Genomic DNA, 27,276 nt, shown 5'->3' with positions numbered 1-27,276 from the left:
AAGGCTGGGTTCACACAGGGCGGATTCGCCATGGCAAATCCCGGGATTAGCCAGCCATGTGAACGAGATTTCTCAGAAATCTCACCACACAGGGCGGTAAATCCGTCGCGGCAAAGCCAGTGTTATGGCGCGGATTCACCGGCCGCAGCATGTCCATTCTTTTTTTTTTCCATTGCGGCAGCACTCTCTTCTATGGGAGCGCCGGCCGCAATGGAAAAGCTTGCGGCCAAGCCGCTCCAACACCCTCGGCTAAGTGCCGCGGGTTTTGAAGCAGCGTTTTCCTGGCGGAAATCTCGCGGTTTTTCGCTGCGGTCAAACCGCGAGATTTCCACAGGGAATATGTCCTGTTAAAACCCAGCCTGAATGCTGCAATATTGTACTAACAACACATTCAATCAGTTTAGACAGCGGTGGGTGGAGAGATGCAGTGCTGATCTCTAGGGTCCTATAAGATCACAAGCCACAAGGCATATGTCCATTCCCCCACAGATAAAAAGATTTCTATACATATACTGTACAGTGTGGTTGTTAAATAATACCGCCATACAGTGATTCCATATTACCTCCATACTGTTACTGAACAAAACGTATGAAGACCAATAACCAATCCGCATGTACCTGGCCTGTCACCAGCTAATCTGTACTGCGGATGAACCTGGCGGCTCAATGTCGGACATGCGCAGTACAGATTTTTTTCAAATTTTTTTTGGCTCGCACCGTCGCTAGGCAACGACACGGAATGCGCGACCTGTCCGCAACGTACATTGTGGACGGGCTGTGGATCAGGCAGCTTCCATTGCGCAGAAACCATCTGCGCGGAATCCGTGGAAAAATTGAGCATCCTGTGAATTTTCCTCCCGCAATTGGTTTCTGCAAGTGTGCTGGGAGAATCAATTTCCCATAGCATGCTATGGGCGCTATTTGCTGCGGATCCGCAGTGTGATGGCTGTGATTGGATCATCAAGCGCTGCACTGACTGGCTGAGCCACGGTGCTCAAGAACCAATCAGAGCCAGTGCTTCCTGGAGGCAGGATTGTTGAATCCCCTGACCAGGAAGATCAGGTTTCCATTTTATTAATGGTAAGAATAGTGTAATCTGCTGCACTATTGTTTCCATCCAAAGAACACCAGGATCCTGACGGACAGAAGCCTCACGGATTTTTTTTCACATAGTTGTTATAATTGACAGCCTTCATTTATCTGCTCCATCTAATGGATTTGGTTCTCCTCTGTGGATGCTTAGAAGGAAACTTGAAAAAATGTGAAAAAAAATTACTGAGAAAAGGATCAGTTGAAACGAATACAAGCGGATGCCAAGCTTATACGAATGGAGGCTAATGCTTCCATTTTTGGACGGAACGGTTTTAAATGATCCATCAAAAAAAAATCCTTAAAATATATTCACACGTAGTAGAAATGTTGCGGATTTTGTGCAGCGGAAAATCCCGCTGCAAAATCTGCACCATTTCTGCATTGAAAGCACCATCAAAATCCTCACCACTGCTGCGCACTTTGGCTAAAAATTTGCTGCGGATCCACATTTTATTCCAGCCTGTGCAGCGCTCCCCTCACCCCCCAGTATTGCGTTCCGCTGTGCCCTGAGCGCAGCGCAAATCAGCAACTGCTACTAAGCACCATTGTTGCTGGTCATGTGATGTGGAAATCGCATCACATGAATGCTGGCTTTGTCACTCACTAACAGCTGTTGGTGTTCATTGTGTTCTGGGTACAGCAGCACGCAGTACTGGGAGGCGAGAGGAGCACTGCACAGGTTGAGGGAGTTGAGGTTGGAGCGCGGCACAGCTTGAGAGGGTTGAGGTTGGAGGGCAGCACAGGTTGAGAGGGTTGAGGTTGGAGCGCGGCACAGGTTGAGAGGGTTGAGGTTGGAGCACGGCACAGGTTGAGAGGGTTGAGGTTGGAGCACGGCACAGGTTGAGAGGGTTGAGGTAGGAGCTACACAAATCTGCTGCACTATTTTTTCCATCCAAAAAACACCCGGAACCTGACGGACAGAAGCCTCACAGATTTTTTTCACATAGTTGTTATAATGGACAGCCTTCATTCATCTGCTCCATCTAATGGATCAGGTTTTCCTCTGTGGATGCTCAGAAGGAGCGCTGCACAGGTTAAGAGGGTTGTGGTAGGAGTGCTGCACAGGTTTAGAGGGTTGAGGTAGAAGCGCTGCACAGCTTGAGAGGGTTGTGGTAGGAGCGCTGCACAGGTTGAGAGGGTTGAGGTAGGAGCGCTGCACAGGTTGAGGAAGTTGTGGTAGGAGCGCGGCACAGGTTGAGAGGGTGGAGGTAGGAGTGCGGCACAGGTTGAGAGGGTTGTGGTAGGAATGCTGCACAGGATGAGAGGGTTAAGGTAGAAGCACTGCACAGGTTAAGAGGGTTGTGGTAGGAGCGCTGCACAGGTTAAGAGGGTTAAGGTAGGAGCACTGCACAGGTCGAGAGGGTTAAGGTAGGAGCACTGCACAGGTCGAGAGGGTTGTGGTAGGAGCGCTGCACAAGTTGAGAGGGTTGTGGTAGGAGCGCTGCACAGGTTGAGAGGGTTGTGGTAGGAGCACTGCACAGGTTGAGAGGGTTGTGGTAGGAATGCTGCACAGGATGAGAGGGTTAAGGTAGAAGCACTGCACAGGTTAAGAGGGTTGTGGTAGGAGCGCTGCACAGGTTAAGAGGGTTAAGGTAGGAGCACTGCACAGGTCGAGAGGGTTAAGGTAGGAGCACTGCACAGGTCGAGAGGGTTGTGGTAGGAGCGCTGCACAAGTTGAGAGGGTTGTGGTAGGAGCGCTGCACAGGTTGAGAGGGTTGTGGTAGGAGCACTGCACAGGTTGAGAGGGTTGTGGTAGGAGCGCTGCGCAGGTTGAGAGAGTTGAGGTAGGAGCGCTGCGCAGGTTGAGAGAGTTGAGGTAGGAGCGCTGCGCAGGTTGAGAGAGTTGAGGTAGGAGCGCTGCGCAGGTTGAGAGGGTTGAGGTAGAAGCACTGCACAGGTTAAGACGGTTGAGGCAGAAGCACTACACAGGCTGAGAGGGTTAAGGTAGGAGCGCTGCACAGGTTAAGAGGGTTAAGGTAGGAGTGCTGCACAGGTTAAGAGGGTTAAGGTAGGAGTGCTGCACAGGTTAAGAGGGTTAAGGTAGGAGCATTGCACAGGTTGAGAGAGTTAAGGTAGGAGCACTGCACAGGTCGAGAGGGTTATGGTAGGAGCGCTGCACAGGTTGAGAGAGTTAAGGTAGGAGCATTGCACAGGTTGAGAGAGTTAAGGTAGGAGCATTGCACAGTTTGAGAGAGTTAAGGTAGGAGCACTGCACAGGTCGAGAGGGTTATGGTAGGAGCACTGTACAAGTTGAGAGGGTTGTGGTAGGAGCGCTGTACAAGTTGAGAGGGTTGTGGTAGGAGCGCTGCACAAGTTGAGAGAGTTGAGGTAGGAGCGCTGTACAGGTTGAGAGGGTTGTGGTAGGAGCGCTGCACAGGTTGAGAGGGTTGTGGTAGGAGCGCTGCACAGGTTGAGAGGGTTGTGGTAGGAGCGCTGCACAGGTTGAGAGGGATGTGGTAGGAGCGCTGCACAAGTTGAGAGAGTTTAGGTAGGAGCGCTGTACAGGTTGAGAGGGTTGTGGTAGGAGCGCTGCACAGGTTGAGAGGGTTGTGGTAGGAGCGCTGCACAGGTTGAGAGAGTTGAGGTAGGAGCGCTGCGCAGGTTGAGAGGGTTGAGGTAGGAGTGCTGCGCAAGTTGAGAGGGTTGTGGTAGGAGCGCTGCACAGGTTGAGAGGGTTGTGGTAGGAGCGCTGCACAGGTTGAGAGAGTTGAGGTAGGAGCGCTGCGCAGGTTGAGAGGGTTGAGGTAGGAGTGCTGCGCAGGTTGAGAGGGTTGTGGTAGGAGCGCTGCACAGGTTGAGAGGGTTGTGGTAGGAGCGCTGCACAGGTTGAGAGAGTTGAGGTAGGAGCGCTGCGCAGGTTGAGAGGGTTGGGGTAGGAGTGCTGCGCAGGTTGAGAGGGTTGAGGTAGGAGTGCTGCGCAGGTTGAGAGGGTTGTGGTAGGAGCGCTGCGCAGGTTGAAATTAACGTTGGATCTGCAGCAAATTTTGTGTCAAAATCCAGTGACGCGGATTTTGTGGGTGTTGATTTGATGCGGAAATGTAGTGGATCTTTGACATGGAATCTTTTTGCAGCATTTCTGCGGCATGTGAATAAACCCCAAGCTTTTTATTTTGGGCTGGTATCTGTTTTTTAATCTGTTTATGGGGCTGAACACTGAACCATTAAAATAAAGGCCTGACCACAGACCCGAGCGGTGCCCGATGCCGGACCTGCCTGGTTGAGTCATTTCACCAGTATGGTTCTGCTATACAATGCAGGACAAAGCTGCTAGTAATTTCTCTGCAAGAGGCATACTTACTACCAGAGTGATGATGTATTCAGGAAGACCCACTTTATAATAACGAATTCCATATGCGCTGAGCAACTGCAAAGAAAAAAAACATTTTACAGTAAAAACAATAATAAAGACTTCACATTTCTAATGGGCAGCAACATAAGACATCTCTTTTTTTGCGTGTTGGGCAATACTGTCATATAAGTGTCCTTTCTACAAGCCAATTTATCATGAACGAGCGAGTGACATCATCGTTAGCACAAGCGGTCTGTTCAGACAGCAGATACATCATCATTCAGTCATTCACATTCGCTGTATAAGTGACCGAGAGGGACTGGATGATAAGTGAATGAGCCAATGATGGTTTTTATGCTGCTTAGAGTGAATGAAGAGTGACCGATTATCATTCGTCGTTGGTTCGTGTTTAGCCTGGGTTCACACAGGGCGTATTTGATGCTTATTTGCCGCGGTTTGCCGTTGCATATCCGCATTGCGGCCATTCTGTCGCGGTTGCAGTGCAATGCAGTGCCAATGTGTTTGGCAAAAATCTCGTTCTCACAGGGCGTAAAATTTACCGCAGAGCCGCAGTGAGGATAAGCAATTGCGTCGCGGTTTTGAAAGATGCAGCATGTCCATTCTTTCGACCTTTCCGCAGCGCTTTTTTTTCCATAGGGGCCCCATGGACGCAGCAAAAACCGCAATGAAAACCGCTATTGCTTTTTTTGTTGCGGTTTTTCCAAGCGGTTCCGCAGCAGATTGTTCGCATGAGAAAAGAGGGGCAATAAAGTTTGTTCACAGGAAGTGGTTCAGCGGCCATTTTAGCCACTTGGCGCCATTTCAGCCTGGACTGCATGCAGAGAGGAAGCAGGAGCAGGAGGTCCGCCGGCAGCACCGCACCCAGCGGCACCAGACCCCCCCATTGGCAACAGAAAACACCGATTGGCAGCAGCACCAGCGGTAGGGACTTCACTCATGCCCAGGGGAAAATACTGGGCCACAGGCAGGAAACTCCAAACCCCGTCAGTGGCAGGAAAAGCACCGCCAGCAGCGGAGGCACCACCACTACCCCCAGCGTGTAAGCCACCACTACCCCCAGCGGGTCCACCACTACCCCCAGCGGGGCAAGCAGCTGGCCCACCACAGCAGCACTACAACCCCCAGCGGGTCCACCACTACCCCCAGCGGGGCAAGCAGCTGGCCCACCACAGCAGCACTACAACCCCCAGCGGGTCCACCACTACTCCCAGCGGGGCAAGCAGCTGGCCCACCACAGCAGCACTACAACCCCCAGCAGGTCCACCACTACCCCCAGCGGGGCAAGCAGCTGGCCCACCAAAGCAGCACTACAACCCCCAGCGGGTCTACCACTACCCCCAGCGGGGCAAGCAGCTGGCCCATCACAGCAGCACTACAACCCCCAGCGGGGCAAGCAGCCTGTCCACCACAGCTACCACCACCGGCAGCAGCACTACAACCCCCAGCGGGTCCACCACTACCCCCAGCGGGGCAAGCAGCTGGCCCACCACAGCAGCACTACAACCCCCAGCAGGTCCACTACTACCCCCAGCGGGGCAAGCAACTGGCCCACCACAGCAGCACTACAACCCCCAGCGGGTCCACCACTACCCCCAACGGGGCAAGCAGCTGGCCCACCACAGCAGCACTACAACCCCCAGCGGGTGCAGCACTACCCCCAGTGGGGCCACCACTACCCCCAGCGGGGCAAGCAGCTGGCCCACCACAGCAGCACTACAACCCCCAGCAGGGCAAGCAGCCTGTCCACCACAGCTACCACCACCGGCAGCAGCACTACAACTCCCAGCGGGTCCACCACTACCCCCAGCGGGGCAAGCAGCTGGCCCACCACAGCAGCACTACAACCCCCAGCGGGTCCACCACTACCCCCAGCGGGGCCACCACTACCCCCAGCGGGGCAAGCAGCTGGTCCACTACAGCAGCACTACAACCCCTAGCGGGGAAAGCAGCCTGTCCACCACAGCTACCACCACCAGCAGCAGCACTACAACCCCCAGCGGGGCCACCACTACCCCCAGCGGGGCAAGCAGCTGGCCCACCACAGCAGCACTGCAACCCCCAGCGGGGCCACCACTACCCCCAGCGGGGCAACCAGAACCAGCACAACCACCTGCGTGTCCACCTAGAACCGCTACCACCACCGCCAGCGAAACCACAACCCGCAGCGGGAACACCACCAAGCCCCCCCCACGCTACCATCTCCGCCAGCGTCAGCAGTGGCACCACTACCCACAGCGGGACCACCAGCTTGACTACCACCACCGACAGCAGGGCTACCACCAGAACCATCAACAGCTATACCACTACCACCGGGAGAACAACACCCAACGGGACCACCACCCGCACCAGCGCCACCACCACTTTCACCACCAGCGGCACAATTGTCAACCTCGGCTAAAAAAGGTAATGCACTACTGCACCATATGCGTTGCAGGCAACACGCGTCCAGCTCCACCCCACCTTCTTCTGCTCTCTCCTCGCAGCTTTACGCTCTTTTGCGTCCTTTTTTTTTTTGCATTGCAACCCACGGTAGTCGCTGTTTTCCTCCCCTGCATTGCTCCACTGTTGCATGGCGTACCTTTCCAAGGGGCACTCTCGGCGTTAAGTAGGTCATTTCCACCATTGTATAGCCCCCACCCTGTTGCATGACATTTCTTTGCACGGGCGAGGCCACGCGTTTAGTCCCTTTTTGCATTGCCTACCCTGAGTTACAAATAGGAAGCTGCAAACTTTTTTTACGACTTTTCCTTTTATAGAATTGCTCTCCCTTCGGCATGTTACTTGTGTAGATGTGAGCCTTGTCGTTATTTTTGGCGACTTGCAATTGCGCGCTAGTGGCCCATCATGTTGTGTATAAGATGAAATGTAAACATTTTCTGATTGCTCACAGGACGACCTACATTTTCTGCAGTCGCCAAGCACATTCCATTCGCACAGTCATCCCTCTTTCCGGACAATGGCCTGGTATCAACGGATGGGGATCAACGTCGTCAGGATGATAACCTTGGTGAGTGTAGTCTCCGCTGACACAACCATATCCACCCCCCTCGGAATGCTATTCAATTTGTTTTTTTCTTTCCTCCCTCCCTGCAGGTTGAAAGTAAGCCTGAGATTTGGGACCCAGCCGAGCCGGGCTACAGTGACCGTGACTTAAAGGCGGACGCCTGGATTGCGGTCTGCTCTGGGATGTATCCCGATTGGGACTCCGCTACTGCTGCCGTCCAAAGTGAAATCCGTAAGTTTACACTATTGGTTGTAACGCTTTGGTGTTTCTTTCTTGGATGTACTTAGAACTGTACTGCATTTAACCACACTGTTTATTGCAGCCTTCGGTGGATTACATAGTTTTGCAGACTGCTTTTAACAACTATGTTTAATTGGCATCTGTTATTTTGCAGTTAAAGACGTCAAGAATCGCTGGCGGTCAGTTCAGGACCGCTACAAGAAACACGAAAAGGACTGTGAAAAAAGCGACATGTCCCCGTCAAAGAAAAAGTGTCCACACCAGGACATACTGCAGTTCCTCAGAACAAGTCGAGCATTGCGTCCGTAAGTGCAAATTTTTCGGCGAGCTTACAGCTCGGCGTCACTGACCTTGCATTTTGAGGTTGTACGTCTCTAAACGGTACTCTTGTTTCGTCCACAGATCCAGCGGGAACATCACTGCGGTGCCTCCCACGGTCGAAACCGCTTCAGCCGACACAGAAGGGCCGGAACAGGAGTCGTGGGATGATGAGCCCAGAGAAGGTACCCCAACCTTGGAAGACAGCTAGCGGAGCACGCCCGATTTGTACCCCACTTCAGTAACACCGGAAGTGGGGGAAAAAAACGAGTCGCGTAGCAGTAGTACTGCCCCTGGCAGCAGAGCAGGCAGTAGCAGGGAGGCGAGTTCCGAGCAAACGAGCCGCAGCGTTGCTGCTCGTCCGCGTCGGAAGAATAATAAGACAGATGCCGCCCAAGAGGCGCTGGCGTTATTGCGGTGGGCTGACACGGAGGATGAGTGGGACACAATGGGTGCCACCATTGCGTCACGCATTCGTGAACTAAGCTCGGAGCGTCAGTGGGCTATTGCGCCCGTTCTTTACACTGCGTTAGAGATTTTTGCTTCTCAAAGGCCCATTGCCGATAGCTGTGCCATTACTTTGGCTATGAAAAATGCAGCCTTTGCAGTACCACAATCGAACCGCATGTTGCCTCCACCCCAATCTTTCCCTGACCAACCAGGCAGGGTTTTTAGGACAACGGTATACCCCATGCATCATGTCTCTCAAGACACTGGCTACGGCGACACGGTCTCTGGCGGGTCCCCTTCATAATCGTTGTTTCTCTTACTGATGAGCAGCCCTCTGCATCAGACATCGCAACACACAACCTCAGTATTGTACTCGCCACCAATCGGATCTCAATCCAGTACAGGAGAAGGCTCTTTTATTAGTTATACGACATTGCAGTGATCACAACTGTTGCATGGGGATAACTGCAATGTCTTAGACGCTACCATTGGAAAGTGCTGGTTCCGTTGTAATGCTGCCCTGTGTAACACTGCATGGAGTTGCCTGGTGTCCCAGAAATCCTAACGGATGGTCATGGGAAAGATTGGGGTGCAATTTCTTCCATCGCTCACTGCCGGCTACTATCTGCTCTGCTGCTAAATAGGCAAGGCACACACATTCCTTCCCGTCAGTGGCATGACCGTGAAATTCTTCGCAGGCTGTACGACTGTACGTGAAGGATTGTGTTTGCGCGTGCAGTGTGATTTTTCCGCTGCCTCGCTGTCCTCCAAGGTTGGGGTAACTCACTTCTCGGTGTCATTGTCCTTCTTTGTTGTTTTACTTTATTTATTTTCGTGTGTATCTTCATGTTCGCTCTAGTGTAATGTATGTTACCGGAGTTCGAACATGAAACAAACTACAAAAAATGCTGATGAGAACAGGGGCAGTCTGTGGGCCTGTTCCCATCAGCATTTTTGCTTGCGGTATATCCGTCAAGTGTGACGAAAGCCAAATTGGTAGTGACGGAGAAAAACGTTACACCACAGAAACTACTACTGTCACCACGTGCCAAATGTGTGCTACTACAGGCCCTCCATATTGTGGCGAGAAATCTAACACCAAACACAGACTTCCGCTATCCGACAGGGATGTAAAATTCTGTCAGGATTTTAGTGTAAAAAAAGGTGGAAAAACAAAGGGTAACATACGTTGCTTTCATGTGCTCCTGGTGCGTGGCTAATGTAACGCTAGGTTGTGGTGTTGCGAGCTTGCGAATGTGGTTCCATTGCTTGTGCAAAATTTCTTCTCCTAGTCATGTAGTTGTAATCGTTAACTGCTTATATGCTTCAAAAAGGATACGTTTCAACACCAATACACCTGCCATGTTCATTAAGCTATTTATTAAAAACCAACATAGTCTAACAATTGTCTCCACTTTTAATATAAAGTTGACGTATTTTGTGCCGCGACAAAAAAGAAAGAGCAATGTTTTTCGTGATATTTATTCACATTTTATTGTGCAACTTTTAGTTTAACAATTTCTTAAAATGAAGTGCCTTTGCTGTGTCTTGAATAAAGAAAGAAATTTTTTGAACAAGTGTCTTCCGCGTCCTTCTGGGGCTGGGCGCCGGGGGAGGGTCACACTGCAGTTAGGGCTGCACACCACCGACACAGGAGAACTGCCATGGCACGGTGCCTTCGTGACTAAGGAAATAGTCAGTGAAGAGTTCTCGAACCTGCACTGCGGTAGCAGGCGTGCGACCTCCCCCCCAGTTGATGACCGTGTCAAAGGCAGGATCGAGTTCTTCGACATCTACCTCGGGGCGATAGTCCCGGAGGTAGTTGTGAAGAACACAACATGCCTTGACAAGGTCATCAACTGTGGTAGGGTCTACCATTAAGGTAGTCCCTAGAACTCTCCACTGACTTACCATAATCCCGAAGGCACGCTCAACCACGCGACGTGCCCGGCTCAGCCTAAAATTCCTTTTCCGGGCATTCAGTCCTCTTCGTGGGTATGGGCGCAACAGGTTTGGCATCAACGGGAAAGCCTCATCCGATACCATCACAAAGGGGACTGGATGTGTGGTTCCCGGCAAAGGTTGTGGGACTGGGAGCGTGACGCCATCTCGGAGAATTTGCATCCCAATCTGTGAAGTTCGCAGCACCCGAGAATCTCCAGTGCTGCCATAGGCGCCGACGTCGATGCAAACAAATTTGCAATGTGCATCAGCCACCGCCATCAGGACAATAGAAAAAAACTTTTTGTAATTGTAGAATTTGGAGCCTGAGTGGGCTGGCTGAAGCACACGCACATGTTTGCCGTCAACCGCGCCTATGCAGTTAGGAAATTTGGCAACAGCTTGAAAGCCTGCTGCAACACGTTGCCAAGTGTCCTCGGTAGGTGAAGGCATCACGATGGGCTGCAACTTCTGCCAGATGGCGCTGCATGTGCACCTCACAATTTCGGTGATGGTAGATTTACCAACACGAAATTGGAGATGCAGGGATGCATAGCTCTCTTCTGTGGCCAAGAAGCTGAAAAGAAGCAGAGAAGAAAAAGAAAAGTTAGTACACTCTGAAGACTTGCATTGCCTCAACACTTCTATATGTACAGTATTCAGATATTGTTCTCAACACGAAATTTATAGGAGAACGCAGTAGAATTCGTGTGAAGGAAATAAGATGTGCATTGCATAGGTAGCCATGGGGGAGGTTAAATTTTCACTTTACACGCCACACATGGTTCAGAATTCCATTCTCCCTATCCACAACATAAGGGGGGAGAGAATGGGAAAATGCAAACATGTTCCTGCCACACTCAGGAACGTAACAAGGGTCCGTTGACTGCCGGTGCACAACAAAGGTTGCCCAAGTTTGCTGGTATGGTAAGTTCAACAATCTGTCTTCTGCCAATTTGTTTCAGAAGTCAACCAGCCGCAAGATGATGATGGCTGTGTTATGTAGTAGAAGAGAGAATGCCAAAGACAACGAACAGTTCAACCGGCATCTCCAAAAGATACCAGATCACTACACGAAAACGAACAACTTAACATTTTCTGCAACGTGGCCTGCGAATTAAACAATGGAGTCTTCCGCTGGATGAACCCCTTTGTGACGGGGCAAAAGTAAAGCTATGTCCAGCAGTTGCAAAACGTGTATCGCGGAAGATAGCGGCGCTGTCTCCCTCCACGCAGCAAGGGCGTCAGGTGATTACAACTAAGACACGCGGTCAAGAGCCGCGCGCGGCCACTAGGCCGATGGCGGCTATTAACCCTTTAAATACCACTGGCAATTCTGACAGTGGCATTTACATACCCCGAATGCTGTTCAAGGGGTCACGCACGGGCAACCAACCAGCCACCCGCCTGGTGAGATCGGGGTAGCCATGCAGGTGTCATGATGGCCGGGGTGCTAATGAAAGGGGTGCTCGATAGCCGGGCTGTCCAAAAGCAGTTTGACGTAATGCTATAGCATTACGTCCTACTGCCGAGCAATCACAGCATCGCATGAAAAATAAAAAGGGGTATTGCGCAAAAAATCGCAGAGGAAAAAAAAAGTTTATGCTCTACAGTTGCAAATTACATTACAGATATAAAAACTGCGAAAGGATAACAAAGGTTACTTCCGAAGGGTGATGAGCAGCCTTTCTTCTGCAGTGATCGCCTTCCTCATCTGCGTATCCTGGTAGGTCAGATCCCGGCGCACCAGCCCCAGAAGGCGCTCAAAGGCCTCCATAGGCAGCCGGCAGAAGACTACAAACTTCTCCGGATGGCTGCAGAGAGAGAGAAAGGGAGAGCGGGCTAAAATAAATAAAAATTCTTTGCGCAACCTCAAACCGATTCCCATGCTACACTTCACTTACTTTTTCAAATCCTGGTACAGGCTGGCGAAATGGCCCTTCGTCCCCCTCTCCGTCAAAATGGGATGGACCCAATAGCGTCTCTGACGCCGGGAAGCACGATCAGTCTGTAAAAGAATATTAGCAGGAATTAAAGCACATGAATTAAAGCACATGGCCGCAATCGCACTCTAGTCCACAAAGCATCAACGAACAACAAGGAAACTAAGCACACAATGTCCATAAAACCCCTTGCTCACCTTTTCTGATTGTTCTCCATGCATGAATAGCACTAGGGCAATTAGTTTTTTGCGGTATGCACGCCTCAGGCGGAGTCGTCTTGCAGGCTCCATGTTGTCTGGTTAGCTCTACAAGACAAAATGGCCACGAATACAAGGCTCTTCCTACCCTGTGCAGAAATGGGAGGGAACGATGACCTCACAGGAAACAGTTTTTTTTAGAATCTGCACCTAAAAATACGCAAGCAAATCAGCAACTAAAACCGCGCCTCTCCAAAAAAAAAAACGCAGCGGTTTTTTCCACAGCAAAGGTCCTGCGGATTTACCGGCGGTAGAACCGCTGAAAAATAAGCTGTGAAAACCGCATCTAAATTTGGACATTGCATGCGGATTTGCCACAGATGCGGAAAGGTTGCGGCAAAACCGCGGTATTTTCGCGACAAATATGCCCTGTGTGAACCCAGCCTTAGAGTAAACAATTATTGTTCACTTTTGCTTGTTTGGAATATTTTTAGAACGATAATCATTCTGAGTAAAAGGCGCCTATAGACACATGCAGGTTATGCTAATAGGTATGGCCAATCTGCATGTCCAGGGTGAGGATGGAAATGAAAGGATTGTCTGGCTGGGTGCAAGGACTGGCACACACAGCCATGCATTGCCGCAAGTACCTGGCACTGCACTGGTGATGGTGGGCAATCCTGACTGCTGGGATGAAGGCTTTATTTGTTTTTTGGTTAATTTGGTGTTGGTAAATGTACCGTGTTGCATCATTAAATGTTGGCAGGCCAGAGTACAATTGAGCCGTAAATACAATTTCTTTTTCAAAAATATGTATTTCCAAAAATCCATGCTATGACAACCCCTGTGGCCGGCATTACAAGTCCCACTTACCCTGTAATCCACTTTCCTAGAATCCTGAGTAGCAGATATATCTGGGTATGCAAAGATATAGATGCATAATCTCCAGATTATGGCAGCTGGGAACACTAAGTGACCGTTGTCCATCCTGCATTCCTGGAGACCTGAATGGGAAATCTTCCCAGTCAAGCCGCAGTATATCAGGGTCACCGGCTTTCCCGGAAAAGATATAATTTGAAATGGCTAAAACAACATCATAAATGGAATCATTGTAACATCACTTACCGTGTTCAACATGTTTGACCCAAGACTACTGCTTGGGAAGAGGAAGGTGTACAGCAACTCCTCACCAGGAAAGTATATGGCGGCCAAGTCCATTATAGCGAAGGGAAAAAGAGAAGTCTGAAAGAAGAACGTATACTGAATGAATAGATCTCACCCTAAGAACAATGCAGCTCTTCTATAGAAAGGGAAGCTCCAGCTCTAATGGAACTGCATTATGTGCAATTGTCCAACACTGTTATGCTGGAAATGGTGCCTTTACAAGCGGGAGGCATTATAAGAATAAAGCTGCGGAGAAGCTGAATCCCCTATTATTGCCCTACAGGCACAGCAGCCTCTCGTATGGTGTGGATAATCAGTTTGCAGCGATCAACATGAAGTTGTGCTCCAAGAGGTTACATTCTAGACTATACACTGAACAATCACTGCATTAGCAACACCTACTCAATAACAGCTTGGTCACCCTTTTTGGGCAATTACGGTTTTCAGACATTGGGGAACAGATTCCATAAGGTGGCGAATATCCTTCAGACTGAACTTGCCCCATGCCTGCTACAGCAGCTCTGACAGTTGGTACTCATCGTGGATAAGCGGGAGCAGATCTCACAGCCATTTCCAGCATATCACAAACATGTTTAATGGGGTTATGGTCCGATGTGTTTGGGGGCCAAGGCAGTGTGAAGAATTCATTGTCCTGCTCCTCTAACCTCTCCCTAGTGCTCCAAGCGAGGTGTCCTGTTGAAAGATAGCACTGTGGTCGAGAAAGACTTCGTGAAGATATGGGTGCAGGTGGTCAGTTAACAGGTCACTGCAGCGTTCATCATTAAAGGAATGTGGTATGATGACCAACGGTACTAGGTCATGCCAGGAAAATGCTCTCCAGACACCGCCATCATTGGCCTGTTGTACCCAAGCGGTACACTCATGGGATACAGCTTCATGTTGTTTGCACCAGATATGGATCTGGCCATCCATATGCTTCAGCAGAAAAAAGGGACTAACGACTTTCTACTATGTTTCCAAGGTCAATTGACATCCGTCCTGGGCCCATGTGAGGCACTGTTGGCAATGACGTGGGGTTAACAGAGGCGCCCTTGTCAGTCTTCAGCTACGGAACCCCAGTTGATGTAATCTGTCTAATTTCCCTGTTGTACTGCTGGGTTCGTTGGTCCACTGTGGCACGTTGCTGCCAGGCGTGTCACCCAACAGGATTATCCACATGTGGCCTGTCATACGCCTGATAGAAGATCATACAACGTCTATGGTTCAATCAGTCTTGGTACAGTCTTGATACTATGGTTTTTTAATGGCCAACAATACTGGCACCAATCTGCCTGCAGTCAAAGTCACTCAAGTCACCATGCTAGCCAATGACTGCCAAATGTTGCCTTCTTCTGTGCAGAGAAGAGTCAGCACATTACCGATGAGCAGAGCATAATGCAGCAGCCATCATTTGGTACCGCATTACTGATCATACATAAGATGTCACCCGCCAGCTGTTCCTAATGCAGTAATCGTTCAGTGTAGACTGCAATGAATGGTACTTATACAAGTCGAGTAGTAATATGGTGTTCAGTTTGCCATCCACAATCCAGGCTGTCATGTTGGGGGTGAATGGTCTGTCACAAGAGATTTGACATAATAAATGGACAGTGCAGGGGTTCAAGAGCATATCCCAAGACTTTACACATGGTAAGGGGATGCAGGGGCTTCCAGCTATATGGCTTGTATTCTGCTAATGGTACCCCCTCATGAACCCTCTACCACTGCACTGAAAAAAAAACGAGTCCTCCTATATTTAATGAGTTGATCTCACAATTTCCATAGATATTTTCACATATGAATGATGATTACTCACAAGTACAAAGAATAAGGACCAGCTGTCATAATGGGTTTTATTCTTCCCAAAAAGAAATGCAAATAAATAGACATAGAGGACCATTGCTGCACCGTAGCCCGCGATGGTGATGACCTGGAAGACAGCGGGAGAGGTAACACGATTACACAGTTTTTCCTCTCTATTTACAGTGTATGGTCCATTATACAGTTTACACATAGATGTAATATAGACTGACTTTGTAAATACATTACAAGCCTTATCTTGTAAGAACCAGCATTATACTCCGGAGCTTCAATCACAATTCTGTAGCTTCAAGATGTAATTTCCCAGCATTCCCTGTTTTTTCAGTGTCCTCACAGAGCTTGCATTGGTGGTTTCCATTCTCTGTGTTGTCTTTACATCGGCACTGTACAATAATGTGATGTAGAAAATACAGCCTTGTCCCATATTGTAAGAGCTCAGTAAAAGGGCTTTTCTGAGTTATTGATTTGACCTTACCCTAAACTAAATAAAGTCAATATACTCACTGTGGCGCAGGACCGCTGCTTCGGCACCATGGCATCTGAAGGTGACGTCCCATCAACCTGTCACAAACTCCAAGGCAAGTTTATGGGACGTCGCTGATGATGCCCATTTATGGACTTATATTGGCTGCAGTGGTCACACCGGTAAACAATCCACGTGATTGCTTCAACGCTTGTAACCAAAGCACCGGAGTGTGGCGAGTGGTGGCGATGGAGCAGCACTCAGCAGAAGGGGAGTATTTGGTTTCATTTTTCTAAGGTCTAATGTGTTCCCCCACTGCCGCCAATGTTAGAGGTACTCAGGAAAGCTCTTTAAAGGGGTTTTCCACCTATAAACTATTGATGACTAGAGATGAGCGAGCGTACTCGGAAAAGCACTACTCGCTCGAGTAATTTGCTTTATCCGAGTATTGCTGTGCTCGGGTCTGAAGATTCGGGTGCCGCTGCGGCTGACAGGCGAGTCGCAGCGGGGAGCAGGGGAGAGCGGGCGGGAGAGAGGGAGAGAAAGATCTCCCCTCCGTTCCTCCCCGCTCTCCCCTGCAGCTCCCCGCTCCGTGCCGGCACCCGAATCTTCAGGGACGAGCACAGCGATACTCGGATAAAGCATATTACTCGAGCGAGTAGTGCTTTTCCGAGTACGCTCGCTCATCTCTATTGATGACCTATCTCCAGGGGTCATCAATAGTTGATTGATGGGGACTGCCACCTGGGGTTCGTGTTCCTCGGAGAGCATCACCTACTGTTTCATTGGGACAGTAAAACACGCCGTGTGCGATATACACGCAAGTGCGAGGCGAGGCTCACCATTGAGATCAATGTGAAACACTTGCCGATCCTCTAATGTGGCTGAAAGCTGTGATGGAGGATCATTACTTTACTGAAGTGATGGGAGGCGCTTTTGCCAGAAATATGCCTCGCATCGGAGTGAAAACGCACGCTAGTGAGTGTGATATTGGGGCAAGTTTTTCGGCCTGAGGTTGCACCCGCCCATGTGTAGGTAGCCTAAGGGCTGGATTTTTTTTTTTTACAAAGAGTGCATGTATACAGCAAACTCCACTAGCAGAATAGTGCAGAGTTAAATACAGGATGTGTCTCAGGATCAGTACAAGATAAGTAACATTTAGAAATTGAAGACCATTTGTTTTTTCCGGCACTGTAGCATACTCCAGCACAGGGGCGTGATAACCTCTATGGCACTTGCCCTTTCGGTTGTTATTCAGTTATATTGATTTCTACGAAAGCTAAGAAAGGGCTGAATAAGGCAAGCCATCTTTTATCAGTTGAGTGTAGTTTTTTTTTTTTTTTAAAGACTTGGAATATGACTCTTCCTCCATCTGTATAAGAATGCATAGCTAGGGTTGAACAAATTTACCTTCTTGAGGAAAATGGGAATGCCAGAGGGGTTCCCCTTTGGGGTGCAGGGCAACCCACTGGATTCAAATATGGCGTCATTAATTGGCTGTAAGCCTGCATGGTGCATTACACGAATCATGTGGCCTGACATCCTGTATCTACTAAGCACCCATCCCCCTCAATATAAGGTAGGTTTGTGAGTGGCTTCTCATTAGTGTCCTCCACACGTGTAATTTGCTCCTCCATTTAGCAGTTTGGCTGTCTGCATGCCGAGGGATATGCAGCGTATATGCCTGCCCTCTTGTATCATTATATTAGTGGTCGCTTTCTATGATTTTTCTGGTGTGGGATAATAGAGCACTCACCACTGGAGTCCAGTGGCCCTGAGCAGATAACTCTATGACATGAGCACTCCAGCCAAGGATTTGACAAGCCAGTCCCTGGGATGATTGTTATTTCCTCTAAGTGAAGTTTGGCTACCATAGTCAGACCCCGGTTGGTAAAAATCCTGGATGAAGTAGATCTTCTTAAAAGGAAGAACACAAAGTTATTAATGACAAACCCTGCCTGATTGCTTTTGGTACATATCCTTGCAGTCCAAGTTTACCATGTAATCAATCTCATGATTCTAACACAGATATGAGAACTTTTCCAAGTCTTGCGGTATAGTGGTTCTTTTGACTGGAATAGAAGACAGGCAAAGTGGAAATTGTGTAACCATGCTCCATGATTCTTGTGGCCCATGGGTCTTGAACCAAATGTTTCCATCGATTGATGACAGGAAAAAAAAATGTCTCCTACTGGAATACGGGTGGTGTCAGACGTCAAGACACCAGCCTCCTGCAAAGGAGAGCTTGCTTCTGCCTGAACATAAATTCCCCTGGGAAGAAGATCTACTGCATTTTCTTGATGTTATTGGATGGCTGAACAAAAGCAAGACCAAGTTGTGATCTTTTCCACTCCACTCTGGAAGGGGGAAAATGACGGAGAAAGAGAATCCTTTTATACCCTCACTCATACAGTCTGTGTCCCCCTATGACATGAAGCTAGTTCATGCAGAATCTGTGGACAAATATGTGACAAATAACCACCATTTGTCCTGTATGTTTTGATGTCTTAACATTGATCTTTGCTGTACGTGTTGTCTTCTTCATACAAGTGTCAGGTAGCGTCCGCACTGAGGGGACAGGTCACTATGGGTGACAGTAGCATTGATACGGATCAGAAGATAGACAGCAGAAGAAAATAAATAAATAAAAACTTTGAGAGAGAGAAAGGGTTATTACGTGATGGCATAATGGCAGTCAGAATAATCCCTGGAGTCGGGAAGGAATTTTTCCCCTGAATGGACTAATTGGCTTCTGCCTCTTGTTTTTTTTTTGCCTTCCTCTGGAATAACAAGGGTGTTGAAACAGGCTGAACTAGATGGACATTCATCCTAACATACGATGTTACTATGATGATTTGATAGCCTTGAGACAGAGCAAGAGTGTATAGGAATAGATAAGTGATAAAAGAATGCGTGCTTGCAAGGCTCTGTGGGCATAGCGCCCCCCCTTCCTCTCCGCCTCACAGTTAGATAACCAGTGAGGGCAGGAGGGAAACTGTGTAACTGACTTTGTACATCTTGCAATGGTACTCAGCCTGCGTGAATGGAATAGAAACTTGTAATGAATCAAGTGAATTACACGGTCTTAAAAATAGGAAAGATATAGGAATTTTAAGGTATATTCTTGCTGTTCTTTGTGTAAATGTCAGTTCTGTGATTGGTTGGACGTGTGTATACTTGCTAAATGGTGATATACTGTTGTGTTCTCAGTGTCATAAAGGAGAAACGATTTGTTGATAACCTTTATGTGAGACCTGAGTCTTCCTATTATGGGAAAATATTAGTGATACTCGTGTTAGCTGTGGAATCTGTTTTCACCTCAGTTGTGATATTTTATTCATGAACTCAGGAGTTCAGGATAAGCAGTCATAAATATTGCTTCCCCAGTAAAACCTTTTCCGCCTTGCCTGCCCAGGCCTTGAAAAAAAAAAAGTTTATTTTTATTGTTTCCCTCAGCCCTGGAGTACTGGACTATGGACATATTGCACTGCCCTCATTCCAGCTCAGACTGGTTGGCAATGCCCTGTAGCATATTACTCGACACATCTTCATCCTGTTGCTTGTGTTGCGCCCTCTTGTGTTATAAACAGTAAGTGCAGCTGGACAAAAGTTCTGAGACAAGTTTTTCACTCAGACTTTGCTCCACAGAATGTCACTTTTACCTACAATGCGCCCTGCTCAATGTGTCAGCGTTGCAACACCCTCAATTCTGCTACCTTGCTGCGTCTGATAAAAAGGAGGGATGTGGTTATAATTACCTGATAGTTTTTCCTTTCAGCTTGATACACATGACTATGCACAAGCCCAGGAGACGGGGGATTCAGTCATGTTGATCAGTCATTAGATAACCCTGATTTTGCATTCTTTGTGGATAGATCGAGGTATGGTCAAGAAGGCAGGCTCTATACAGGTTATGTTGTGCTCTCCTTAAATGATGTGGTGAAGGCCAAACTTCTTCCATCTTGCATGTCAGCCTGAGAAGCCACATTGCGAGCTCTGGAAGAAGCATGCAAGCATGCTCACGAGAACACGGCTAACGTCTACACAGACTCACGCTGTGCCTATGACATTGCTCATGACTACAAACCCATCTGGAGAGCAAGGTCATTCTTGAAAGCAAATGAAAAAGCAATTAAAAACAGTAAAGGTGTACAAGCACTGATGGAAGCCCTCTTGCTGCCCTAGAGAGTGGCCTGAAAATGCAACAAAAGGGCACAAAAGAGGCAACCGTAAATCACCCGGCTGATCAGGCTGTGAAGACAGCCACACAGAAGCCTAGACTTGATTCTTCAGGGGTTGGGGCGGTACAGGAACCCCCTCTCCCCCAAAGACGTCACCCCCGGTGGATTATGACCTATTGATTCAGTTAAAAATAGCAGGCAACCAAGGGGAGAGAAAGGAGCAATGGGAACCAGCAAAAGGGGCAGAGAGACACCTGGAGATAAATGGATGGCATCCAACAAGCTCTGTCTTCCACAGGCCCCTCTCCCATCATGGCTCTGGGAAATACACACCTGTCAAAACCAGCTATGACAGATGTGTTTGCTAGTCACTGGTCTGCACCAGGATTTAACATTACGGCAGCTAAACACACACAGGGCTACCTGAATTGTGCACAGAACAACGTGGGTAGGTCTGTATAGGTTTTAAGGCAGTGCACCCCTTGTCCCGACTACCCATTCCAGCGTCTTCAAATAGACTACTTCCAACTGCCAAGGGTGGGCAGGTGCAAATTTGTTCTGGTCTGCCTAGACCTGTTCTTGGCTTCCTGGTCCTTGCACAATCAAGTACAGTTTCTTTATCTATACAGCAGCTTCTTTAATCAGCATTGTCTGTTTCTATGTATAAGTTCACAGTGTGTGTATATATGTGTCTCTATATATATATTCACGGGCCTATGGCTTCTCACAGTCCTTCTAGCCATTAGGCGGGCCTGGCACAACCCTGTGGACACTCAATACATCTTCCAATGGTATGCACTCACATTCTTGATGATGTTAGGGCTCTTGCCTTTTTCTTGCATGTTTTTTAACGCGATATCGCTGCGTTTTTCTTAAACGTAAATGTCAATGGGACTTCCTAATGATGAAAATGCATCGCACCAGGATCGCAAGGTTGTGCTTTGAGATTTTTGTGCGATGCGTATTTAACATTAGAAAGCCCTATTGACATTCATGTTAAAATGCAGCGATATCGCGATCACAAGTGCGAAGGCTCCCTAAGGCTTGATGCTCCAACTGACCAGGCAGGGATTCTTTTGCAGCTCCCATGTACAGGCTACAGCCAACCGCTCAGCTGGCACCGACTCATATTTCACCACTGCAGCAGCAACTACCACATACTGAGTGCCACCCCCTGCCTTTATGTATGCCTAAAGTGGCTCTATCGTGCAGGGCAAGATGTGCCCTACCATTCCTCCATGAGACGTACATGCCCACCTAGAACAGTAACCGGGTGACGTACACCTTCCAATGGCCACTAAGTCTGGGTTCAAGACCACAGATGCATTGTCCACAGAGGCCACAACTGAGACTAGAACACTGGCTTAACCAATCACTGTTGTCAGTTGTCCAATAACCATCAGTTGTTATTACATTTCCCTTAATAAGCATGAGCATGTACATTACAAACTGCACAATCATCCCCTTGCATTAATGCAATAGTCAGCGATCAATGCCGCATTTCTTCTAATAAACACTAGCATTTCTAGAACTCTCCACACTATACACTGGCGTCCCAAACAAGCTCTCTACATAATCTCTAATATATATGGCAGCTACTCCATGAACATTCATAATTCTGCATCATCTATCTTATTAAACCTCAGCAAGTGTAGCATTTAGCGGACTTCACTAGGTTAACGTTTTCTATTCCCATTTGGCCACTTTCATACGGGTGTTGCAATTTTCGGCTGACTGTTTCGCGGCCGAAAATAGCAAGAACAGGAGAAAGCTGCAACCGAGTTGCAGCTAAGTCTCCCATTTTCTTGCCGGTTCATGCTGCTAAGGTCTCTCCCCCTCAACTGATAGCGGCAATAGAAGCTCCCATAAAAACCTATGAGAGCTGTCAGAAAAAGGAAGGGGGAGGGACTTTAGCAGCGCTTGCCATGCTAAATTCCCTCTCCAGCCTATGGGTAATTATGGCAAGGGGAGGGGGAGGGACTTTAGCAACACGTGCTACTGCTAAACTCCCTCCCCCTTCCTTTTTCTGACAGCTCTCATAAGAGTCTATGGGAGCAGCTGGCGTAGTCCAGCAAAAGATAGGACAAATCCTATCTTTTCCAGCCGCGCGTAAAAGTGGCCGGCCAGAATGCGCACCTTATGAGCCATCTTTTCTGGACATACGATTTTACGCACCGGGAAATCGCCCATTTGAACAAATGCATTCGAATCCAATGCTGCAGATGGTCACGATTTTTGGATAGTGTTTTACCGCTGCAAAATAGCTGCAATAAAAGTCCCGTGTGAAAGAGGCCTTACAAATATATACTGCATACAGAAGTGTAACCTGAAGCTGCTAGCCCCAATGCAAAAATCTGTAATAGGGAACCCAACTATAATGCTTCATTCATGGTACTGGTATCCTAGCGTAAGGAATAGATCTTATGGGCCCCTAGGTCTCCAGGGCCCAGGTATGACTGCATCTTCTGTACCTATTGTAGTTATACCCCTGCTGCACCATCTCAAGAAAACTGTCACGCACTACCACCAGAAGAGGGCATGAGAGTGTGGGAAGAAATGTAGGGAGACAAGAGCCACCTATCCCGGACACCCACAGATAGGACAAAAGAAAAAAGAAAAAAAAAAAGCACATTGTGGAGGAGGGGCTAATCTCCCTCAATGCTGTTTAACCCTCCATGTCACCTGTCCCAACATGAAGCAGAAAAATACACCCCATATGTATGTGCTACTATGTAAACCGTTAAAGGGATTTTCAAACTTCTAGATATTTTCAGACACCGCCGTACATTGCACAGTGGCCCAGGTTGGTATTGCGGGCTGAGGCTTATTCACTTTAATAGGATTAAGCTTGCAGTACCAACCTGGGCCACTGTGCATTGTACAGAGCTGTCTTAAAACAGCTAGAAGTGAGAGAACTCCTCTCATGATGCATCAGGGCCAATGTGTTTCTATGCAGTGATATTTGCGCAATGCAAATGCTGAAACACCATGAATCATATGCTAATAGGGTTCTAGGAATATGTTGTTGGATGCCACATTAACAGATTACATCAAATGTAAAATCGAAATGCTATGTGACAAATCTCTTCCCAAATACTCACCAGAAGCATAGCGACTCCGAACGAGAAGACAGGGAACAAGCCGAAAACAAAAAGAATTGCCGTCAACAGGTACAGAAGAAGGCAGTGGAACGTGATATCCACTAAAGCTTGTCCGAGCCAATATGCCGAAGAGAAGAGGCCTGATAATCGCAGCTGGCACCGAGCTTTGATCTAAGAAATTCAGGATCACTTGGTTAGATCAATGAGTTGTTGGAGGGCTGAAAGTGAACTTAGCAGTAAAATATGTTGGCTGTGCCACTATTGTGCCCAGCATCGAGAACGTTACTCACTCTGTTGTCACTGATGCTGCTCATTGCAAAGTGAGGGGAGAGACTGGCACAGAACAGGGTGTAAATTATAATCATAACATTCCTGACCGCAAAGAAATCTTCTATATTCTCCTACAAAAAAAGTGAAAAATTAAAACATAATTTATCATTGTCAGACACTAAACAGTGAATAGGTTTACTTAACGAGCAGTGCCCATAGCTGGAAGCACAGAGCTCTGCACACACTTTGCGATGTCTGATATGGTACTGCTGCAAGGTTCGTATTCAAATGGATAGGAACTGTGCCTGCACTACCAATATGGGCCACTCCAGTGTGTACGGAGCTTTGTGACACAGCTGATCAGCAGGGCTCCCATTGATGATGCAACCTCAAGACAGGTCATCAATCGTTCAGTCCTGGAAGATCCCTTTAGCCAATCAGGCGCTTTCAATAAATGGTAGGTGCCCATGCTGCACATTGAGAAGTACATTAGTTTTGAGAAATATAAGGAGAGAAGTTCAGACTATATTATATTAATGTAACAGTTGCGTCTGGCTGAATAGGAGATAACTAGTAATTATTAGGAACTTATAGTACCAGTGTACCACACAGTTCTGCTGCATGCATGGCACACACACGCAGCTCTGCTACATTGCTTTCGCATATGAGCTGTATGTGATTTACGAACTTCAGCAGCTCGCTGAGGAGACATGTTCACTCGTAGCTTCTGCATATGAGCTGCATATGTTTTACGAACTTCAGCTGGTGGCTAAGGTGAAATCGTGGCTTGCCGCTGTGTCATGTAAGCTGCATTAGCTTCACGGCAGCGATGAACCCTCTGTGGTGACGTTTGCATGACAGCGACGGTTAGTTACAACACTGGACAACAGTTAACGATTAGATTAAAGGTTGGACTGGTGTAGCCAGCATTAGCACTTGAGATTACATCATTACATTCAGGAGATGTGAAGATAGCAGTGAAGGACTATGCTTTAATGTTGTTGGTCAGTATGCACTGCCAGCTATATATGTGGACATTTCTGAGGTGTCATTTATTGGAGTCCACACAGGTGTCCAGCTACAAACTGCCAGACTTAGTACTGTTGTATCCATAGCAACTGAGGCCACGGGTTTTTTTTGGGGGGGGGGTGTAGCCTGCTCATAATACCTCATTCAGCTCAGAGACCAACTGACTAATCACATGGCAGTGAGATCATCACAGGTCCTGTCAGCACACAAGCTACATGTGTAAATTTGTGAGGTGTCAGTTATTGAAGTCTCCACACAGGTGCCCAGCTGTCTGACAACCAGATACAAACTTCCAGACTGAGTACTGCTGTATCCATAGGCCGCAGGGGTTTGTGTGGAATGTAGTCTGCCCACAATTCCTCATTCAGTGCAGAAGGACGACAAAAAACCTGTGACGACGTCACAGTCATGTGATCAGTGGGCGGAGCTAAGAGTCGGTAACTGACATCACAGGTGCTGTCAGGCTCTACATGTAACACGTCACAAACGGATTAACGGACAAGTGGTCATTAGCACTTTGTCTTGGAAATCCTGCAGTATTGCAATCATTCTACATGCGGAGTCCTGAACAGCTCCATTAGTTAGGGCAAGTGAAGTGATAGAAGACTGCCACTCCATATGTCATACTCTGCGTCTAGAGGAAAGAAAGTTTCTACACTGACATAGAAGGGGGTTCTTTACTGTAAGAGCAGTGAGACTATGGAACTCTCTGCTTTAGGATGTGGTGATGGCAAATTCAATGGAAAAAGTACAAGAGGGGCCTGGATGCCTTTCTTGACCATTACAATATTAAATATAATCATTATTAACTTCAGAAGGGTCCGTGATATGGGGATTATTCCGATTGCCAGATTGGAGTCCGGATGGAAATTTTTTCCTTCAATGGGGAAATTTGGCTTCTACCCCATTGTTTTTTTTTGCCTTCCTCTGGATCAACATTGGGGGGTATTAGGCTGAACTGGATGGACAGATGTTTTTTTTCGAACTACGGTATGTTATCATGTCACTGGACCCCACCATACAAATGCACACTGTGACTGCTGCAGAATGTCAACTCTGACGTTTCAAGGTGTTTGCCTCCATCCACAGCCCCTTATCTATACTCCAACTCTCCCTCTCTATGACAGCTGCCAACTGTACAGTTTAGTGTCTGCTTTTCCAACTACTTTCTGCAGATTATGACTATCGCCTTACATGGGATGGCTGTTGGATGCTTTAGTGCCAAAAGCTGTCTCAACTACAGATAGGAAGGCTTGGAAAAAAAGTGACAATTGGGAAAAAAAATAGTTTGTTTTTTTCCAAAGACAATTTTTATGTGCTATAGTTTGCATACCATGTCTTAGACATATTATTTATCATTGGAAAAGAATATTCCATATTCTACACAACTTTTTTTTTCAATTTTTTTCCAGAAAAAAAAAATGCCTTGGAAGTTTTTTTCCCCCCTAACTTATCTGTTTTTTTCCAGGTCTTTCCATCGCTCACTGAATGGGGGCGGAGATTTTTTTTTGCGGCACCCGTCTCCATTCAGCATGAATAGGCAGTAATTCATAGACAGACAACTGCCTGTTTACACAGTCCGATAGTCGCTTGGTTTTTAGGTGAGCTAAAGACCAAGCAACTCTGAATTACTCAAATGAGCGATTCTCTTGTTTACATGGGACAACAGTTGCCTGTAATAGCTCATTTGAGTAATTACTCAAGCCACTATAAAAGCTCGGATTCACACGAGCGTATGCAGATTTGAGCTGCGTTTTTGCTCATTGGATGTTTGCTCGCGTAACTGCGTTTTTTACGGTACATTTTGCAAAGAAACCCACATCCTCGATCTGTACATTAAAACGACTAATTATCCCAATTAGCTTCATATGTTTTATTTCCCTGCACAAATGAGTTTGCAATTCCATCTTGCAAAAAAATACGCAGCATGTTCTATTTTCCTGCACATTAAGGGCTCCTTCACATGAGCGTATACATTTTTACGGTCACCGACACAAGCCGTAAAATCATGTGAATGAAGAAAAGACTCAGGCTTAATTTGCGTTCTCTCGTCCATTCACACGGCCGTGTGCGACGTATTAGCAAAAAATATGCCACAGCCTGGAAATGCTTTGCTTGGAATAAATCCTCTGAATGACTTCAAATGCCTGAATAGAGGCACCTGTAAGCTTTTCCCTGCATTGGACGCTGCTAAACTCTTTCCCCCTCCCTTTTTTCCAGCTCCCATAGGAGTTTATGGGAGCCGGCAGTGTATATCGATCAAAAGATGGAGTAAGACCTATGTTTTCAGGCAGCGTATAAATTTGGTTGCTAAATGCTGTTTTTTTCCGGCGCAACGTTTTAAGGCGGCTAAAACTCGGTCATCTGAACAAATACATTGGAATACTTCAGATGGTCGCAATTTTTGGCCGGCGTAAAAACGCAGCTAAATAGCCCTGTAAAAACGCTCGTATGAATAAAGCCTTACACAGGAAAATAGAACATATGGAGCGCTAATTAGCCATTTCAATGTACAGGACCATCCGTGGCTGACTGTTTCTTTGCGGAAGCAATGGTGCATGCCAGGGCGTATCAAAAGGCTCAGGGGCCAGGATGCAAAGGTTCTGCCCCCCCCCCCCCCCATTCCCTGTACCCATAACTAAATTGTGCTGCATACAGTTTCAAAATGAATTTCTATACATCATCTAATCCATTGGCAAAATCTTTCCAAACATGACTCATTTCCAGCACTACATAAAAATTTGTTTGTAGC

General features: G+C 47.6%; 2 protein-coding genes across 2 annotated transcripts in view; both read right to left on the bottom strand.

Annotated features, from left to right (window-relative positions):
- LOC136588034 (ABC-type organic anion transporter ABCA8-like) overlaps positions 1–27,276 on the bottom strand; it is a 199,411-nt gene that overhangs the window by 38,369 nt on the left and 133,766 nt on the right. Inside the window, exons 23-27 of the mRNA XM_066586932.1 lie at positions 23,516–23,626; positions 23,226–23,396; positions 15,476–15,589; positions 13,621–13,737; positions 4,391–4,456 (exon numbers count right to left, since the gene is read on the bottom strand). Of these exons, the coding sequence (XP_066443029.1) occupies positions 4,391–4,456; positions 13,621–13,737; positions 15,476–15,589; positions 23,226–23,396; positions 23,516–23,626 (579 nt within the window). The remainder of the gene's footprint in view (positions 1–4,390; positions 4,457–13,620; positions 13,738–15,475; positions 15,590–23,225; positions 23,397–23,515; positions 23,627–27,276) is intronic.
- LOC136588035 (uncharacterized) lies at positions 9,938–12,748 on the bottom strand. The gene is made up of 4 exons (XM_066586933.1): positions 12,496–12,748; positions 12,260–12,363; positions 12,020–12,169; positions 9,938–10,932 (listed from the first exon to the last, which is right to left on the bottom strand). Exons 1-4 carry the CDS (start codon positions 12,586–12,588, stop codon positions 10,044–10,046), a joined length of 1,236 nt encoding a protein of 411 aa, XP_066443030.1. The 5' UTR covers positions 12,589–12,748; the 3' UTR covers positions 9,938–10,043.

Source organism: Eleutherodactylus coqui, chromosome 13, assembly GCF_035609145.1.
Source record: "Eleutherodactylus coqui strain aEleCoq1 chromosome 13, aEleCoq1.hap1, whole genome shotgun sequence".
Classification (NCBI taxonomy): Eukaryota; Metazoa; Chordata; class Amphibia; order Anura; family Eleutherodactylidae; genus Eleutherodactylus; species Eleutherodactylus coqui.
The sequence above is the reverse complement of the archived record's forward strand: the minus strand, read 5'-3'. Positions and strand labels throughout refer to the sequence as shown.

Coding starts and splice junctions, on each gene's coding strand:
- LOC136588035 (XM_066586933.1), bottom strand. CDS start 12,588: ATGGAGCCTGCAAGACGACTCCGCCTGAGGCGTGCATACCGCAAAAAA. Junction 12,364..12,495: donor ATGGAGAACAATCAGAAAAG/GTGAGCAAGGGG, acceptor ATTCTTTTACAG/ACTGATCGTGCTTCCCGGCG. Junction 10,933..12,019: donor CTGCTCATCACCCTTCGGAA/GTAACCTTTGTT, acceptor GCTTCTTTTCAG/CTTCTTGGCCACAGAAGAGA.